Source organism: Tachypleus tridentatus, chromosome 12 (genome assembly GCF_004210375.1).
Source record: "Tachypleus tridentatus isolate NWPU-2018 chromosome 12, ASM421037v1, whole genome shotgun sequence".
Taxonomy (NCBI): domain Eukaryota; kingdom Metazoa; phylum Arthropoda; class Merostomata; order Xiphosura; family Limulidae; genus Tachypleus; species Tachypleus tridentatus.
The window spans coordinates 82,410,930-82,432,016 of record NC_134836.1 but is presented as its reverse complement, the minus strand read 5'-3'; the positions used below and the strand labels follow the sequence as shown (position 1 = coordinate 82,432,016).

The 21,087-nt window shown below is 34.1% G+C and overlaps 2 protein-coding genes across 8 annotated transcripts in view; one reads left to right on the top strand and one right to left on the bottom strand.

The window, feature by feature from the left end:
• The window catches only part of LOC143233814 (calcitonin gene-related peptide type 1 receptor-like), a 57,957-nt gene that overhangs the window by 8,989 nt on the left and 27,881 nt on the right, over positions 1-21,087 (bottom strand). For all 3 annotated transcript variants that reach the window (XM_076470525.1, XM_076470527.1, XM_076470526.1), the window contains exon 9: positions 13,735-13,795. In XM_076470525.1, coding sequence (XP_076326640.1) covers positions 13,735-13,795 — 61 coding nt within the window. The remainder of the gene's footprint in view (positions 1-13,734; positions 13,796-21,087) is intronic.
• LOC143233815 (uncharacterized) overlaps positions 1-21,087 on the top strand; it is a 55,829-nt gene that overhangs the window by 7,288 nt on the left and 27,454 nt on the right. For 4 of the 5 annotated variants that reach the window (XR_013018329.1, XR_013018328.1, XM_076470528.1 and 1 more), the window contains exon 2: positions 8,215-8,336. The exons of the other annotated variant lie outside the window; for it this stretch is intronic. Coding sequence is in view for 1 of the 4 variants with exons in the window: in XM_076470531.1 (XP_076326646.1) it covers positions 8,215-8,336 (122 nt within the window). In the remaining 3 variants the exon portion in view is untranslated. The remainder of the gene's footprint in view (positions 1-8,214; positions 8,337-21,087) is intronic. 5 annotated transcript variants of the gene reach the window in all.

Here is a 21,087-nt window from a genome sequence, read left to right as displayed (position 1 = left end):
TCTCTTTTACCTGATACATTATCCTGCTCTCCTACCACAATACACCTGGTACTACTTTCTCAAGTTAACGAATTGCTCTTTCTTTCATAGTATTTTCAGGTACAGTGTAGCATTTATCTGCTTCATAACCACAGTTATTTCTAGCGAACTGTAACGTTTGCTATCGTTCTACCATAGTGTTTTTTTATAGCACCGAAAAACACTATGAAATGTTCTACTTTAATAATACTTTTTCTCACATTAAAACATTACAGTTCTATTAAGGTATTCAATGGCACGCTAGAACACTATATTGCTATCGTATCATAATGCTTTCTGTCGTGATTTAATATTATCGTTCTGACCTTTATCAAAGTAAATCCTATCCTGTTTCCAGTTATATATATATATGTACTAATTCTTATAACATTCATGGTAACAATAATATTTCAATATAAACGTTCCTGTTCCTCAAACACTTTAATGGTATTTTGATGTGCTATCATAACGCTTTCTAGTGCACTGTAACAATATTCTGCTGTACATAAATGCTACCTTTAATTACTTTGTTGCTATATATTATATTTTTTAATCTATTGTGATTTTTTTAAGAAAGGCACTTCACAGCTTTAATTCCCATTGTAACAACACGACTTTTTCGTTTAAATTTAATACAAGAGCTGTATAGTTTAAATTGTAGGAATGTTAAAATAAGTAATTTTTAGAAGAGATAGTTATGACGAGTTTACTTATGTAACTGTTTATGGATCATTTATTGTGTATTTCAACTATTGTAAACTGACCTTATGTTACTCGAACCTTCTGAATTTTGTTCCTCACTTTAATAAACTGAGTAATGTTACATCATAACAGCTCGTACTTTGTAGAATTTTTCAGGACCCAGTCGAGCAATATATATTTTTATTGTGAAACATTTTTTGACTTTATAATCGCATATTGCATTGGCATAACACAGTAGAGAAAATTATTTGTCTCGTCAATTAGGTTCTAAAGTAATTGAACCAGCCTGTGAGGACTATTGACGAAAAAGAGAATTAAAACTCTGAATACAACTATGATAACCAGTGGGGTAATGTAAGTGAATTTTGACTTGTAAAAGGGTGTTTTACGGTAATTGAACCCAACTATGTGGACTTTGATGACAAAGGGTCAATATTTAAAGCTCTGGATGTAACTCTGATTATACATAGTGTAAAGAATCTATTGGACATACGTTTGACTTGTTTCTAATATATCATTTCAAAACAAGTGGATTGTGTTCTGTCCATTTATTGTTGAAATTTATCACCAACAAGTCTAAGACGCCTACAATTAAAATATATTAAGCCAAAACATCTTTTTCCTGTTGTTAACAGCAAAATCTATATTATTTTCGTTAATTAAACGATTTCTTTGTTTTTTATGTATCCACATATTCGAAAAAATTATTGGATATCTGCCACTGTTTATTACAGAAGGTTAGTCGTTCAGATGCGTTATGAAGTAGGATATTTGTATAACGATTCAGTTAATATAAAGCCATAAATATTCTGCATTGAAGTGATAAGTTTGGTGTAGCAATGTATTTAACACTGCAACAAGCTCTGAAAACACACTTCACGTAAGAAACGTAAAGTGAAGGCCATGGTTACAAACTGTAATCTTCTGAGTCAAATAGAAGGAAGTACAGTGAATGTGTTTTCTAATAACAAAGCCAAAGAAATTGAATTCCTCATTTTAGCATCTAAAATCCAAAACTTTCCACTGTCACAGTGGAGGACGAAACATTCACATGAACCTGAAAATAAATAACGATGTGAAATTGCTGATGGCTTACAAGCTTCCATCTAAACTCAGAATATGGTAAAGTATTGCCAAATAAAGTGGATCAAAACAACCTCATTTGACCGTTTAACTATCACGTCCACTGATGTAGCTTGAATGGACATTTGTACTCTCTCTTTCTCTCTTATTTATTTTGGTATTTGTGATTATATATCCAGGAGGGTCATGTTTCGATGATCTCTTCCTCCTTTCTTTTTATTTGTTTCAGCATCTGTCAAGTATATTTATAAATTTTACACGAGGGCCAGAGTAACCCGCACTTACTCAGGCCCCTGTCAGGACAATGTCCATGCACTATCTACATATACACCTGACGCAAATATATCATTTCTCTTAATAGTTACATAACTATTTGCACTATCATTCGATATGTATTAACCATAAAACATTCATATAAACCCCTTTCAATATTTATTAGTTAATCCCTAATCTAGTGGAGTTTAGTTTATAAGTGGCCTTTTGTTTTACTTGGAAATATATATTTTTTGGGGAAGATGTTTAGGTGTAAACAGTATCTGTCTAGCTCGTTTACTAGTTCGTTTTTTCTCCAATTTTTGTCAAAATGATTTATTATATTATGTAGGAGTCTATCTGCTATTGCTGATATGTGTGCTTATTCATGCATAAATTCTGATGAGGTAGCTCTGGGTACTTTATAAGCTGTTGTAAGTAGCGTATTTTGTATTGTTTGTAGTTTGGCTTGTAACAGTTTTTACTTGCATTTATCCATGCGTGGGCTGCATATTCAATTACGGGTCTAATGTATGTTTTATATATTTTTAAAATATTGTCTGCTGTTGCTCCATTATTTTTACCAGTTAGACTCTTCGCCAGATTTTTGTTTTAATATTATTTGCGTGTTTTACTCATGTTAGCTTAGAGTCAAATGTTAGTCCTAACAATTTTGTAGATGTAGCAGTCTAAAGATCTGTGGTTGTGTTTTTTGTGTTTAATTAACTTTGTAAATTCTACTAGTTGTGTTTATTTTGATTCTATATTTTTGACAATATTCGCTTATTCTATTTAATTGTGTTTGTATGTTTGTGGCTGCTATTGCTGGTGCTGGTGCACTTTTCCAGACTGCCACATCGTCAGTGAAATGTGAAGAGTATCCATTATTTGGGTCTTGAAGTTGCATATTATTCACGAACATGATGAAAAGGATAGGGCTAACCACCACCCCTTGAGTAAAATACTCTGAGAAGGTTCCTTCAACATTAACTCTACATATTCTGTTTTACAGAAGGTTTGATAGCTAGCGAATAATTCCCCGCGGATAGTCCATTTCGTGCATTCGGAACCGAAGACCGTTATGCCATACAGCAGTGGTTCCTAACGTTTTTTATGTCCAACACCCTTAAAAAATTCTAATATGTTTCCGCACCCCTTACAGTAATTTATTTAAGAATAAAGGTGAAGGTGGCTAAAATAAATTTTTATAATTATTTTTTAATGATATATAAACAAAAACGAAACATTTGGAAAAGAAAAAAATATTACAACAAATTAAAAGTTGCATAAACCCTACATGGCCTACAAAAAATAAATTTTCATCCATGCATGAAATGAAATTTCTTTGAATTTGAAATGTTCAAATGTTCATAAGCCAATTTAAATTTAATGAATCTTTTGTTCCTGTTTATTTCTTACGAGTTTTTCAAAGCGTGACACTTTGTTGCTGATAGCAATCTGCAAGTCTGCCTGTGCACCCAAGCGATTTCTAGATTTTGTCTTGATTGACAAAAGGCCACTAAATCCAAACTCGCATAAGTATGTCGTTGCAAATGGGATGAGCACATGTAGTGCTTTTTCACAAAGTCTTGGAAACATGTCCATTGCCGAACATAATCCATTCTTCAGAAGTTTCCAGTTCTTTTCCAAAATATCCAACAAATGACTTTGATAGTATTTCAAAATGATCCACAATTTCTTCACACACATATGGAATTAAGAAATCATCCTCACCTACCATTTCTACTAGTGATGGAAAATTTGAAAGATTCCCTCTTTTAACTCGTCCACACCAAAGATGCAACTTTTCTTTGAAAGCATTTAACTTTTCGCAGCATTTCAATATGTTTATGTTTTCCCTTGAAGAGATACACTCAGGTCATTCATACGAGTGAAAATATCATTCAAATTGGCTAGCATTTGGTTGAATACTTGTGATTATATTTCTTCGGGCAGATTATAGTCACGTTCCTTCAGAAAAGTTTTGACTTATTCTCGTAGTTCAAAGAAGCGCGTTAAAGCTCTTCCGCGTGACAGCCAGCGGACTTCTGTGTGGAAAAGCGAAACTGAATGCTCACTTCCAAAATGTTCACATACGACTTGAAAAGGCAGTGGTTCAGAACGCGACCCCTAATCCAGTTGATGGTCTTTACAAAAGTGTCAAAGAACTTTTTCAACTTTGGAAGCAATTTTTTTGATGCCAAAGCATGTCGATGAAGAAAACAGTGAGTACCTTGCAAGTGCGGAATCTCTTGTTTCATCAGTGCAAAAAATCTTGATTTATTTTCTAGCATAGCAAGGGCACCATCGTTACAAACAGAACCAATAATTTTGATATCTAAATCATATTTCGCAAAGAAGTCCTTCACACACTGGAAGACATCTTTCCCTTTTCTGGTTGTTTTCAAATCTTCACAGAACAGGAAATATTCCATTATAGCACCATCATGAACATACCTCACTATGGTCTTCACAGAAGTGTCAAGGACCTTTTTCAACTTTGGTGGCAATTTTTTTTTATGCCAAAGCATGTCGATGAAGAAAACAGTGAGTACCTTGCAAGTGCGGAATCTCTTGTTTCATGAACGCAAAAAATCCTGATTTATTTCCTAGCATAGCAGGGGCACCGTTGGTACACACAAATCATGGCCTGTAACACTTTAAGACGGCGTTCACGAACGTAATCTAATTAGTTGTGCCGAGTATTTAGGTTACGTTTACGTTTCGTGTGTTGTTGGCCTGGCATGGCCAAGCGCGTAAGGCGTGCGACTCGTAATCCGAGGGTCGCGGGTTCGTGCCCGCGTTGCGCTAAACATGCTCGCCCTCCCAGCCGTGGGGGTGTATAATGTGACAGTCAATCCCACTATTCGTTGGTAAAAGAGTAGCCCAAGAGTTGGCGGTGGGTGGTGATGACTAGCTGCCTTCCCTCTAGTCTTACACTGCTAAATTAGGGACGGCTAGCACAGATAGCCCTCGAGTAGCTTTGTGCGAAATACCAAAAAAACAAAACACAAAACAAACGTGTGTTGTTTGTTTACAGTTGTACATTAAGATTTCGGTTTGCGCCGGTGAGTGTAAAAACGATAGTTTATCGTTACAAGGTAAAAAGCTACGTCTGTAACAAGAAAAATAAGAAATAAAAATCAAACGTAATTTTTGAATATATAGGACAGTACCTTTAATATAAACAAAAAAAACTGAAATGTTATCTCGCACCCCTGGTTGGGAACCACTGCCATACAGTGTCAAAAGCCTTCTCAATATCGAGAAAGCAAACGACAGTGCATTCTCGTTTATTAAAACTATCAATAATCTAACTAAATGGTCCGTAGTTTGTCTAAATTTTCTGAATCCATTTTGTACTTCTGGTAATTTTGATGTTGTCTCCAGGAATGTTGAGTCTGTTGCTGATTATTCTGTCAAGAATTTTGCCTACACAACTGATTGGTCGGTAGGTATTTGGGTTATTGCCTGGCTTTCCTTCTTTATGGAACATTAATACATTTGCATGGTTTTAAAAAACCGAGAAATATCCAGAGTATAATAATAAATTATGATAAATTAAAAATTGCTGTGAGATGTTCAAATAATTTCGGAGTGTTTTTTTAAGAAGAATGGCTTGTATACCATTTTCTCTTGGAGATTTATTTTTGGTGTTGTTGGTTCTATGAGTTCTTGTACGGAAATTGTGTTTGTTAGCATTGTGTTTATGTATTCATTTTTGTTGTTGATTTGAGAGTTATTTAAGTTGACTGGGAAGAGTGGTTTCAATAGTTCACTGTTATTCATTATTAAGTTTACTTTGTTATAAAAGTATGCGTTCATGTTTGGGTCGTTGTGTGTTTTAAACGTGTTTTGAAGTTGCTTCGGTTTTTTCTTTATTTGTATATGCTGTGGTATTATTGTGGTCTAGTGGTGGGTATTTTCTTGTTGCTGTGTTACCATTTGTGAGTCTTTTTAGGTGTGTACAAAATTGTTTCGGATCTGTTATTTTTAATTTAGTTGGCAGCAGAAAATGTCCCATTTTTCTTGTTTTAATGATTTCACTTGGGCTCTAATTTGGTTTTTTATTTTATTTATTTGTGTTTATAATTATCTATCTCTTGTCTCCACGAATTGTCTCCTTAATTGACGTATGAATTTGATTAGTGTTATTAGTTGTTTATGCGGTTTCCGTGCATTGTTTATAGTTTTATATTGTTGTTTTGGTATTGTTTTATTTGCTGCTGTTTGAAGGCACTCTGTGAATAATTGACAGTAATTATCGAAATCTATTATATTTTTAGTTGTTTTCATAATTTTGTTTGGTAGCCGATGGTCTACTTCATTTTGGTATTCTTTTCAATTTGCCTTTTTGTAGTAAAATTTTCCTTTTCTATAAATTGTATTTTTATAGGGGGTGAGATCGAAGACACACCATATAGGTAAATGATCAGTGTCTACATCTTTTCCCACATGAAATTTTACTAGTTTTTGGCTCATATTTTACGAGCTTAGACTAGTATGTCACTGATATTATTGGTATCAGGTAAGTGTTGCTAATATTTGTGGTGTGTACGACATGATGTTTTTTTTTTTTTTTGCTGTGTTTATTAAGAGGTCAAGGCAACTTGTTCTTTGTGTGAGCTATAACGTCTGTAATGAAATTTGTAATTATATTTACATATAGGTTTGTCATGTCATTTCTGTTTGTTTCCTTGGTGGAGTTGTCATTATCTTGTGGTTTTGGTGTATTTGTATTGTGTTTTACTTGCGTCTTATTGTTTATCGCTACTATTCATTTTTGCTGTTCGTTTTGTTTTGATAATTGTTATGTAATTGCTTTTTTAAGTGTTTGTGCATATGTTATTTTGTATTGTGTCAGTGTTGGTTTTGTTTGTTGTTTCGTTGTCATTTGATGGCATGTTTTTATTTCGTAGATCTGTTGTTTAATTTGTTTATATTTTTCACAGCCTTTATAATTTACTGTTTGTTCTTCGACTCAATTATAACATTTTGGTTTATCTTTCTTTTGCATTGTGATTTGTGATGTTCCCCACCACATTCACAACACCTCGATGTTGCTTGACACACTGATGAAACATGTCCATATCTCTAGTAATTGTGGCACTGTGTTGCCACAATTGCTGGAGTTTTCATTTGTTCTATTTGGTATCTCTGATACCAGAGTACAGCTCCATTATTTATTAGATTTAGTGTATTGTATATTCTTTGTCGACTCCTACAAGGTTTGTTGGTTTTCTGTCACTTTTCAGGTGATTCGATCTACGTTAGTGTGTGGGATATTTTGTTCATCATGTACTTTTTCGATGTCGTCACTGGTTATTGAGAAGTGAACCCCACGAATAACAACAGATTTCGGCTGCGGTTTGTTTCCTGGTGGGTGTATGATTTTTTTGCCTGATTTGAACGCATCCTCAGGCCATTCCTTAAGTAATTTACTGAGATCAGCAGTCTCTTGTTCTCGAACAAGGACAACGCCCCGGGGATAGACGCATAATGGTAGCTATAGAGGCGTTCGATCTACAGCGCTTGAACTCTGCCACCAGTTGGGGTTGATTATACGTGCCTGATAAAGTGTTGAGTATTGGTTTGGTTTCTTTATCTATTCTAATATTCTGTGTTTTATCCATTTGTGTTGAGATTTGTCTTTCGCATTTTTATGTGACCAGTTGAAATCCATCGTGATTCTCCTGACGATGACCGAAGGAGGTCGAAACGTTGTTCGCTCTTCTATGTAAAATATTTTCTCAACCCAAACGAGCCGTTTTTGCATATAAATTTCTCAACAAGTGGGTTTCTCGACATCACTGAGTGTTCTGTTCAGTACTTTCTGTTGTAGTTATGCCTGCTTCATTACTTGTTGTTTTTGTGTTAGTTTGTACTTTGGTAGATACGTGCTGTACCGCAGTATTAGAAGTATTTTCCAAATCGTCTTCCTTTTGTGAGTTTTCAGTAGAATTTGATAACTTTATAATTTTTAAAGTTTTGCTTCCTGAAATGTTTTTACTGATTGTGACTGGTAACTGGTTTTGGTTTTGCTTCTGAGAAATAGACAGTTAACTGTTTAACGTATTTAATTGCGTTTATGTTTTTTAATATGCTATTAAGTTCAACATAATTAAAAGTGTTTTGCTCCTGATTTTCGTTTGTATTCAGTGTCCGGTGCATCACGTTGCAGTGTCCAACAGTAGTCAGCAAACATTGACGGATTCCAGTTGCCCTGATATCGTTTTTCCATTGTACCAATGTCCTGGTGAAACTAATATTTCGATTAAACGGTACGTTTTATTAAATTTGGATGTAATTTTCGTGATCAGCAGCCAAAAATCTATAAGGAACACCCAACAGTGTTCAAGAAGCAAAACTTGGTTGTGTAGTGTAACCAAAAAAATTACATTTGTGCTTTGGGTTTCATTATTTTGTTTTCGAATTTCGCGCAAAACTATACGAGGGCTATCTGTGCTATCCGTCCCTAATTTAGCATTGTAAGACTAATTGGAAGGCAACTAGTCATTACCACCCATCGCCAACTTTTGGGCTTTTCTTTTACCAATGAATAATGAGATTGACCATTACATTATAACGCTCTCAAAGCGTAAAGAGCGAGCATGTTTTATGTGACGAGGATTCAAACCCACGACTCTCTGATTATGAATTGATCGCCCTAACCATCTGGCCATGCCGGGTCTAAGAAGCAGAAAGTGGTAAAATTGTTGTTCTTTTTCTCGGTGTTGAAAATTCTAAACATAGAGTAAACAAAGGAATAGGTTTGTTTGTTTGTTTGTTTTGGAATTTCGCACAAAGCTACTCGAGGGCTATCTTTGCTAGCCGTCCCTAATTTAGCAGTGTAAGACTAGAGAGAAGGCAGCTAGTCATCACCACCCACCGCCAACTCTTGGGCTACTCTTTTACCAACGAATAGTGGGATTGACCGTCACATTATACACCCCCACGGCTGGGAGGGCAAGCATGTTTAGCGCGACGAGGGCGCGAACCCGCGACCCTCGGATTACGAGTCGCACGCCTTACGCGCTTGGCCATGCCAGGCCCAAAGGCATAGGACACTGGTAGGTATTAATCTCGGCTGAGATGTTACAGCTTTAGTACATACATTAATGTTTTGTGAAGTTATCAACAACTATGTCAAAAGTGAATTTCTCTCCACAGTCACTATGCTAAAACTGGCGAATTGAAAGCATGCAGCAAACCTAAAATGAAGGAACATCATAGTGTGCTAAGACGCTATATCCGCGACAGTTGGATTTTGATATCCACTTCAAATGGAATCTTATTATTAATTAATTCTAAATAGTACAAAATGTCTCCGGTATGTTAAATGTGGTAAAAATTTTAATGATTTTATCACTGTTCTTCCCCACTGTTTTTGTCAGAATACTTAAGTGGATTTAAGCTGTGTTCAGGTTTTGAAATAAAACTAATTTATTTTAGAAAGTGGTTTTGTTTAATAAAAACATATGTAGTAATAAATATCTGATCATTTTGTTTGAAACGCATTTAATAATTTTAAGCCTAGAGAAAATGATTGCACTTTGTATAACATGACTCATAACGGTCAAAATATTTTAGTTTCTATCTACAAATTATGTAGAAGAGCAGAAGTGAGTTCAGTCAAGTTACTAAGAGACTGGTTAAAGGAAGATCACTGTTACTGTACATACAGAATCAGACTTTTCGACAAATCTGGGGGTTACAGTCTCCCCCTGCTGTTAGAGTATCAAGATTATTTTATTTCCAAGTTTATCTAGAAACTTTTACGTCATAAAAGTCCAGCTTTTGTGTTACACACACACACATATATTTAATTATATTATTTAATTTAATTCTTATTTAATTATATTACGACATTTCGGCCACTCGGTCATCTTGACTATGCCAATTCTTTGTATCAACAAAACAGAAGGACGGAAAATTAAAACAGCTCTATATCCTCCCCCACACACACTGGTTTAGATACATCGATAATAATGAATTTGCAGACAACAACCATAAACTGTCATTTCCACATTTATAAACAAGATCTGCTCTAATACAAAATTCACTTTTGAGAAGAGAATGTGAAAAAAAAAACATGTTTTAAATTAGATGAACATAACAGTAGAAAGGAACCCCAACGGTTTCAACATGAAAATATTTCGCAAATCTAATTATGATGACAACCGTATAAAGTGAGACTCAGCTTGCTCAACTCAACAAAACATTGACACGTTATTATGTATTTACAGCATTTAAAATATGTAGAAGTAATTTACAACATAAACTGCAATCAATATCTAATAATTATAACAAATGCCACTTTCCTAATCACATTTTTACTAGAACCTTAACCAAATGAATTCAATAACAGAAAAAAATAAAAGGAAAAACAACACAAACTCAACGAAAGAAACAAGATTCAAAAACTCAAACTCATGTGACTGTGTAACCAAAAACATTTTAAACATTAAACAATTGGAAACATGTACAAAAAGTACAATATAAACAGCAAAGTTATTTTTATTTAACCCCCTAGCACTTAAATCAAAGGACGTCTACTGAGGATTTACTCTGATGTATAAATTTATCGAGGAGAGGTGTTTAGGACTCTCTTTATCATATATGTCTAGTTCGCATAACAGCTCATTTTTTTTTCAATTTTTATCGAAATATTTTATTTTACTATGTAGAAGTCTATCTGGTATTGTTTGTGTATTAGAGTATTTGTTCATGAACTTTGAAAAAGTGGTTTTGGGTACTCTATATGCTGTTGTAATTAATGTATTTTGTAATGATTGTAGTTTGGTTTGCAGCTGTTTTTTTACTTACGATAATCCATGCAAGAACTGCATAGTCTACTACTGGTCTTATACAGGGTATTCGGAAAGTCACTGTGCACTTATATATTTATTAGCAGACAAAACTGCACAGTGATTTTCCAAACACCCTGTATATGTTTTGTATATTTTAAGGATGTTTTCAGGTGTTGTTCCATAATTTTTACCAGTTTTACCTAGCATAGTTTATTCTTCGCTAAATTTTAGTTTTTATGTTATTTACATGTTTTGTCCAGGTACGTTTAGAATCATATGTTAGTCCTAAACATTTTGCAGATGTAGCAGTCTAGAGAAGCGCTTCGTTCATGTAAATCTTGGGCTGTACTTTTTGATGTTTCGTTGATTTTGAAAATATCACTAGTTGTGTCTTTGCTGTGTTTATTTCGATTCTATCTTTTTGGCAGTATTCACTTAATCTATTTAGTTGTGGTTGTATGTTAGTGACTGCAATTTCTATTCCAAATTGCTACATCATCAGCGAACTGTGACTCAACTGTGATTTGGTTCTTTAAGTGGCGTATTATTCACATACATGATGAAGAATATAGGACTACCCACTCCTCCTTCAGGGACACCAGTGAAAATACCGAGAAACTTCCCTCTACGTTTACTCTGCATTTTCTATTTTCCAAAAGTTAAATAACCAGCGAATAATTCCGCGCGGTAGTCACATTTCATTCATACAGAACCGAAGACCATTGTACCGTACAGTGTAGAATTATTTTTCGATATCGAGGAAGCAAGCGACAGTGCATTCTTTTTTATGGAAGCTATTTATTATCGTTTCAGTTAACCTAATTAAATTATCTGTCGTTTGTCTAAATTTTTTAAATCCATTTTGTTCCTCAGGAAATTTCGAAGTAATCTCCGAAAAGGTGGAGAGTCTATTACTTATTATTCGTTCAGGCTGATTGGTCGATACCTATTTGGCTTATTAGCTGGTTTTCCTTCTTTGTGGAACATTAATATATTAGCTTGCTTCCAATAAACTGGGATGTATCCAGAGTAGAAAGATAAACTAAAGATAGCTAATAGGTGGTCAAATAATTTTGGAGTGCCTTTTTTGAGGAAATTTGTTTGTATGCCATCATTTCCTGGTGATTTATTTTTGGAATTCTTGACTGTTTGTTTGAGTTCAGTTAGTGTTATTTTTTTGATGAGCAATAGAGTATTATAGTCATAACTATTATCAGTGTTATTGTTAATAATATTGATTTGAAAGTATGGTTTGTATAATTTTATGTTATTTGTTACATTGCTGTTTACTTTGTTGTAGAAATAGTTGTTCATGTCTGGGTCATTGTGTGTTTTGTAGTTGATGTCTAAAGGCTTCTGCTTTTTCTTTATTGCTGCTTGCTAAGGTGTCGTTATGTTCCAGTGTTGGGTATTTTTTCAACACCATGTGGTGCGTGTAACTTATGAAAAGTTACAGTTTAATACAGAAAACATCGCACTGTATTAGGTGCAACTGACTAGGGTCAGTTTGTTCATGTAGTTGGTAGCACAAGTTGTCCCAGTTTTAATTTAATTCTGATACTATTTCTGATACTATTTATTTGTGTTTCTATTTCTTGATCTCTTGTTGCCATGAAACGTCTTCTTAGTTGTCTTCGTTGTTTTATCAGTGTTAATAGTTGTTTGGTTGGTTTCCATGCGTTGTTTATGGTTGTGTGTTGTTGTTTTGGTACAGTGTCCGTAGCTGCTTTTAGTAGGCACTCCATGATTATTTGACTATAATTATCATTTTCTGATTCTTTGCTAACCATGTGGTTAATTTTATCACTTAACTCAAGCCTTAATTATTTGTGCACTGAAACCTAATTTAAATCAAAACATAGGTGCCATCCTGTATACTTTATAAATTGAAACAAAATACTCTTCCATTATTTCATACAATCGACGACATTTATCTCACAATGACCGCAGGAGTGGTTGAAAATTTGTAACAAAGTTAAACAAATATCCTCTCAAAAGCTGCAGCTCTGTTAATTATTTTAATAATACAGAAGATTTCCTCTCCTTACAATAACTCTTACATCACATTAAAATCACCAACTTCACATCTATTTCAAATTAAAAGAAACTTACTGCAAAGAAAAGTTACAGTTTTTGTTCCTCTGTTAGTTGTTGCCCAAACAAAACACGATGTAACCAGAATGTAGATGTTACAAATAACATATCTGACAGTGAGATATTTAACTGAAGTAGAAAACGCAAGCGGTTTTCCATCTATAGCATTTATAGTAGTTTTGAAAAAATATATTTCATGCTTCTTAATATTCATACTACAGCTACTAGAGACACGATCGTCACTAAATTTTACTGTTTCGGTGTTGATGTAAATCTAAGAATGGAGGATTAAACATCGCTGTTGTCATTTGATATTTTAAAACTATGCAACATATGAAACAGATCAACATGAAAAGTAAACATGTTGGTGCGTGTGTGTGTATAAACATAATAACTTTTCATTACATTCAAGTTTGTTGGTTTTGAAAATTCTAAGCAAAACACAAAGTTGTGATACAATTCCAAAAAAGTTTACATTTACACGTGCATAATTAAAATACATGAGTTAGCTTATAATGAACACACGAGTCAGCTATATGATGAAGTAATAATAGAAAAAAAAGAGCCAAGTTTCATAAGAAGATAAGTCATGTAAATATGTTGTGTAAAAGTAAGTTAAACAAGGAAACATTGGGAGAACATAGCCTTCTTTTTATAATAATATTGCTGCTTGTTCCAGTAATTAGTCTGTTTTGTTATGCAAACAGAGTTAGAATACATAATTTTAAAGACAGTCCCTTCTGTATAAAAAAAAAAATCAAGTTTCAGAGCTTACCTTTCATCCTTCAGAGTCTTTCGAAGGATAGCGTATATGCCTACTGGTATTATGGGAAACCCTGTATCAGATAAAAACAAACGAGGTTTAGCTGTCATTCATATTGTATACATGATAATACTACTACATAGCTTGAATAAATTATAGTAAACAATAAATTGACAAGTTTCAATTAAAACTTTTTCTGGTTTATCTTGTGCTACGTTTCGAGCATACGCCTTTCGTCGGACAGTAAAGATCGTGTTACAATGGAAAGTGGAATAGTATGTGGAATAATTAAAATTATCCACCTCAAATAGTGATGCACCATTATAGAGTGATATAAAATATTGTAAAGATGAGGATACCATTGTTACGAACTGCTTTAAAGTTAGTCAGTGGAAAAATATATACTCTTTAAAACAAGAAACGCAAAAGGGATATTTTTTTATTTTAAAGAGAAAACATTGGATTTTTCGCCAAAACGCATGCTTGTCCAATAAATTTGTTTGAGAGATCTGCATGTTCTGCAAGTGCAACATATGCAAAATCCCTATAAAAGTGACGGGTTCTCGGTTTCCATAGCTCAGTGTTAAGCCACCGACACGCAATACAGTTACGCAAAGACTGACTGAAGCACAACGCAACAAAGCCAATGGTCGCTTGGAAGCAGGCGAACCTCGATCAGATGTTGCCAGAGCTGTGAATGTCACCCAAGCACCATCACAAGGCTATGGAATCGTCACCAACAACATGGATCAACTCATGACCGTCCACGATCTGGTAGACCTCGTGTGATCACGCCCGCACAAGATCGCTACATCCGGTTACGTCACCTTCGGGATAGGACCACCACTGCGACGTCTACTGCCTCAACCATACCAAGGCTACGTAGGATTTCCGATCAGACCGTACGCAACCGTCTACGAGATGCAGGAATCCGACCTCGACGTCCAGTCAGAGGCGTCATCCTCACCCAGCAACATCGTCAAGCACGGCTGCAGTGAACTCGAGCACATCGGGTATGGCCTCATCGACGATGGAGGCATGTTTGTTTCAACGATGAATCACGTTTTATGCTTCGTAGGCAGGATGGAAAGACCCGTGTTTACCTTCGCCGAGGTGAACGTTTTGCAGCAAACTGTGTGCAGGAAGTTGACAGATTTGGTGGTGGCAGCGTCATGATGTGGACTACCATCGCCTACAATGCCAGAACAGACCTTTTCCACATCTGAGGGAATCTTACGGCTCAACGATACGTCGACGAGATTCTTAGGCCCCATGTGCAACCCATCATGGTGAACGTCAACGACGTTTTTCAACATGACAACGCCCGTCCTTACACAGCCCGACTCACCACTGTCTTCTTGAGACACCACAACATCAACGTTTTTCCCTGGCCCTCCAAATCACCAGATTTAAACCCCATCGAACATCTTTGGGACGAGTTGGACCGACGTCTGCGACGGCGACAACCTCAACCGCAGACTCTGCCTCAGCTTGCAGCAGCTTTGCAGGCTGAGTGGACAGCCATTCCACAGGATGTGATTCGTCATCTCATCGCTTCCATGGGCAGGAGATGCCAAGCAGTTATTGATGTTTACGGGGGGCATACTCGTTATTGACGTTGAGTGACGTTAAACTTCAACTAGTGAGCGTGGACTTCGCCTTTGCAGACTTTGGATGTTCAGCAGTGAATGTGCAAAGTTTCACACATGTCATACAGAACTACCCGGAATAAACTTGTTAACAATTTGTCTCAAATTTTGCCTTTTGCGTTTCTTTTTTTGAAGAGTATATTATTACAAGCTAATTTAAAGTATCGATCTGAAAATAAACATAATATATCACCAACTGACTGAAAAATATGAACTATAAACCGATATAAATATGTTGAAACAAAAATAATATTGTTCAAACAAAGACGATCATGCAAGAAACTTACTTAAAGTTGATCGGATATAAAAATTTATGCTTATGCAGAAAAATATAAATTATAAAAATATATGATTCAGTTATTAGCCATTACTAAAGTTTTTCCTTTAGTGATGTTTACTTTCGAAAACAAGTTGCTCCAGTTTTCAATAATTGTTATTAGCGGGAAAAAGATAAAAAAATAACTATTTTATTAGTTCTAAAATACGGTGATTAATAGACATTATGATACAGTTGTTGTTCCTTAATTACCACAAAGCTATACAATGATATGTCTGAATGAAAACCAAACTTGGATTTTAGCATTGTAAAGCTGTAAACTTACCGTTTACTCACAAGGACGATTCTGTTGTAGGCATTATGTATTCTGTATATTAAAAACAGCCATAACTAACCGCTGACAATAAATGATACATTGACTTAAAATGAAAAGATATGTTTTCTCTAATTAGGATAGCTCTAACTAATCGCTGTTTATAAAGTTCTTGATGTATATTATGATTAGAATACAAACAATAGCTCTAACTAATCGCTGATCATTAACTTCCTGATGTATATTATGATTAGAATACAAACAATAGGAAAGTTTTATTTAATCCCTTACAAAAACTAGTGTACGTTATACAATAGATGTTGCCAGTCAAAATTACAGCTAGTAATCGACTCATTTTTCGGAAAACTTAAGTTAATAATAAAGTAAAGCACGAATGTGATAATAGTAAGTATTTATTAAAAGTTCCAGAATTATTAAAATTCCATCATTAGTAATCTAGACGTACAAAACAAACAAATTATATTTGTAATTACAACATAAACAGTTTAAATATACAAATTATAACAAAACAAAATGAAAAGTATGGCACGAATGAAACAGTTAAATTAAATTTTAAATCAAGGGGAGACTGTGTATTATTTCGTATTATAAATTATCTCGGACGAGTTTCTCGTCTGGAACTGAATATTTGATCGACAGTTCATGTTGACAGACAGGTACACTTCTCTTGACGGGAAAGAAACTAGCTTCTTAACACTTGAAGTTTTCCCGACGAAAATATCTAATGTCCTCATAGAAATACTAACGTCCGACGTTAATCCACTATAATTTGTACTGTTCGAAATCTAAAAACGTTCCTGATCAAATATCTGTTTATTCTCGATTAATAAGCGTTTGTCACAATTATAGCTTCCGAGGTTTGTAGTATATGTGTGGGTTTTCTTATACGAAAGCCACATCGTGCTATCTGCTGAGTCCACCTAGTTTATAGTATACCGACCCCAGCAAACCCAGAAAAGTATTATACCATGTCCCGCGTATTGAAAGGGTTATCTTTATATTCATTAGGCGAGATTCTCGAAAATTAAGCTGGCATAAATACTGGCAGTCACTAGTATTTCACATTCACACATTGTAAATTGTTGATTCTTACGCCCAGACATCATGTACAAAGTTAAGAAAAAAGGGACTTTCGTAATACACATTTAACAATATACGTTACATGCGTTTCTAAATATATATTAAACTGAAACATATGTAGATATTAACATGAATATAAAATATTAAATCCGTTACACCTCTCTTCCTATGGAATTACAAACTGGAAGTTAGACAATTTTTAACTAAGATATGCATCGGTAACAATATGTGTACATTATATTGTCAAAGAATTACACAATTTCAGAAATCACGACAGTACATAATGCAATCAACACAAATAACTTAATGATGATAAAATTACAAATCACGTGAATTTTCTTACACACAAATATTATTTTTTGGCTTAACACAATCAATAATAATACAATTGAGATGTTCTTCAAAAGAAGGAATAGGTTCGAAAAAGGCAACGGGAATTTTCTGGTTAGGTTTTTCAACATATTGACATGTATAACAAGTTTTACACAAATGAGAAACATCTTGCCTAATTTTTGGCCAAAAGAAAAGTCCCATAACTTTGTAACACATTTCATTGACACCAGGTAATCTCCTATGAGAAGTTCATGTGCAAATTTCAATATTTCCGAATAACATGCTTTTGTAACAACAATTTGATAAACAATAAATCAGTTTTGTGCAGCTGGTATATTTGGTATTCTCCATTTTCGCGAAAACACACCATTTTTGAAATGTAACCTTTCGGAACTTTCTCCAATTCATCTTTTGGATCCTTTTATTGCTCAGCAACCAGTTTACTTCTAACAAATGGAACTGCAATAGATGAATTAGGTTCTTCATGTTCATCATTGTCGCTCATTGATGAATTCTCAATAAGACGATTATTTACAAGATTCCTGACGAATTAAAAAATCCCGAGACAAATTTCTAATGTCGTCCTCTTAATACATGTTTGTTGTTTGACTTTGGAGACTGTGTATTGCTTCGTATTATAATTTATCTCGGATGAGTTTCTGATCTGGAATTAAATATTTTACCGACAGTTCACGAGGAGGAAATTAATTTATGTTGATAGACAGGTGTACTTCTCTTGATACTCAAGTTTACTTCAACAAGTGAAAGGTTTATCTATCAAATCTCAAATAATACAGTGAAAGCTCGTTACATAACTATACCTCGTATAAACTACTCCTATAATTTAAATGAACAGAATTTTATAGTTAAGTTTTTCTTAAACCAATCTAATAACAAGACGATTAAGAAAGTACCATTTATTCACTGAAGACATTTGAAGAACGAGCTTCATTGATAAATTAACCCTAGTTACTGCTAATGAAACATACTCAAATTAAAGCTGGTCACAGTTTCAGGAGGTCTAATTAAATCAACTTATCGAATGAGTCTTATTTTGTGAAATTGGATTCACGAATGTATACGCGTATCTCTATTATTGATAGATCTGATTATACGTTGAGAATTTATATTGGAATTAAACCAATATTTCTTATTTGACGGATCATGATTTTTGTAATTTCTTGTTCAAGATGTTGTTACATCTTATAATTATTCTTGGACGAGTCTCTGATTTATTATGTTACGTATGTTGTTACGATTTCAAATAAATGGAAACTGAAATTTGAATTTAGAAGTTAACTGAATGTTATACTAAATTTATGATGTATACTAACATAAATATATTTTAATATGCAAACAACAATAAAATTTATAATAATGATTATTACAAATAATAGTTTATATGCAAATATTTTACAAACTTATAAGAACCGAGTCTTCCATCTGACTGGAACGAATATTTTATCGACTGTTCACAAGGAGCGAATAATTCTATGTTGGTAGACAGATACACTTCTCTTGACGGGAAATGAAGCTAGTTTCTTCACACCTGCGTTTTTCCCCAAGAAAATATCTAATGTTCTCGTAGAAATACTAACGTCCGACGTTAATTCACTGAAGTTTATAATGTTTAAAATCTAAAAGCGTTCCTTGTGAAATATTCAATATCCATTGTTTCCTGATTAATAAGCGTTTGTCACAATTATAGCTTCAAAGGTTTGTAGTATACTGACCACAGCAAACCGACAACAATATTATACTGCCTCCCGCGTGTTACAATGGTTACCTTAAGCTCATAAGCAAAAGCTTATCAGAAAAGATTCTCGAAAATTCAGCTGGCAATAACACTAGCAGTCACTAGTATTTCACACTCACACATCGTAACTTGCTGATTCTTACGCTCGAAAATCGTCTACAAACTTAGAGAACAGGCGGGACTTTCGTAATACACATTCAACAATATATGTTACATGCATTTTTAAATATACATTTAACTGAAACAAATATAGAATAAAAATAAATATATTACATTAAAACCGTTACATTAATACTTAGAGACGGAAGAAGAGTATATGTATTATATTTTTATTATTAAAAGTTCAATGTCATGTTTGGCTGTTGAAAGAGTTTTAAAGTTTTGTAGCGAGAAATCTGTATTGCCAGTTTTTATTGATATGCCCATGTGTTAAAATGTTTGTAGTTCAAGGTGACGTGTGGTTTTAAGAATAGAAGAGTTATGTGCAAGTAGATGTGAACAATGGACAGTCGGCAAATGATCTTTCTTAGTGGATAAAATTGTTTTAGTCGGATTTCATAAAAATTTTCAGGTCACTGTGGGTATAGTAAGAGTTATATAATTTTCTCAACTGTTTCGTGATAAGGAATTTTTATCCCCCAAGATATGATAAACAGGCTGTGTTTGTTTGTTATGTACGTCTGATGTATCAGATTACTGACGATGAAATTATGATGGCTTTGAAGCGTTTAATAAATGCTTCCTATACCAGTTGATTTATCAACAAAAACAGTTGTAACTAATAACACGTGATGATCTCTTTTATGTCCGTCGTAGTGAATGCTTCGTTTGTACTAAAGACAGCTGTACTTGTCATTCATGATGGACGACATTTATCATAATGGTAAAATGAGGCAGCACTTTATTAATTTTGTTTCATTGTAACGTCTATGGCTAGTATGTATGTATGTTTGGATTGTAGAAACAGTATAAATTTACGAATGACTTGGGCATCATTCATGGTTAAATATTATACAGTTTAATATTTATAGAGATTTCTTTAAAACCCACCATTGTCCTTTAATGCAGAACAGAAATAACAATGCATTAAATAAAGCATTATTGAAGCAGAAAATTAAACAGCAGTTAAAACAGAGTCAATATAAAAAAAAATTGCATAAGCTGAAGGTGAGCCAGCATCAGCATAATACTAAAACTATTTAAGCAATGCCAGCTTCTTGCAAAAGCAAATTTTGAATATCGATGTCTTTGATCAAATGCCCTAATTTGTAAAATCTTCATATATATTGGGTGTTTTTTATTGAATTTTATCTTTTAATATTCCTAATAAAGTTGTCAAACATTAATTTAAAGATGTGTTAATTATACGTTAAAAAGAATTTTTGAGTCTTTACAAAATAAATCAAGCCTTTACAGAGGTATATTTTATAAGAGAGTTGTTTGGTTGTTTGGTTATTTTTGAATTTCGCGCAAAGCTACACGAGGGTTATCTGCGCTTTATAAGGCAGTAAACTAAAATTAAAACAAACCAGACAGAAGGGGTGAATAAGAAACTAAATGCTGCACAATACAAGTATTTTAATGTTTTTAGCGCTGAAGGTCACCTTGTGAGCGTCAAAATGAACATTAGTTATAACATGAGTTGTTTGTCAAAGAGCTACTGGTTCGAATCCCCGTCGCACCAAACATGTTTGCCCTTTCAGCCGTGACGGCGTTATAATGTGACGGTCAATCCCACTATTTGTTGGTAAAAGAATAGCCCAAGAGTTGGCGGTGGGTGATGATGACTAGCTGCCTTTTCTTACACTGTTAAATTAGGGACGGCTAGGGCAGATAGCCCTTGTGAAGTTTTGCACGAAATAAAAAAACAAACAAACGTCAAAGAACTCCTATATTTTCTTTTGACTGTACTTTTATAAAACATATTACATAAAAT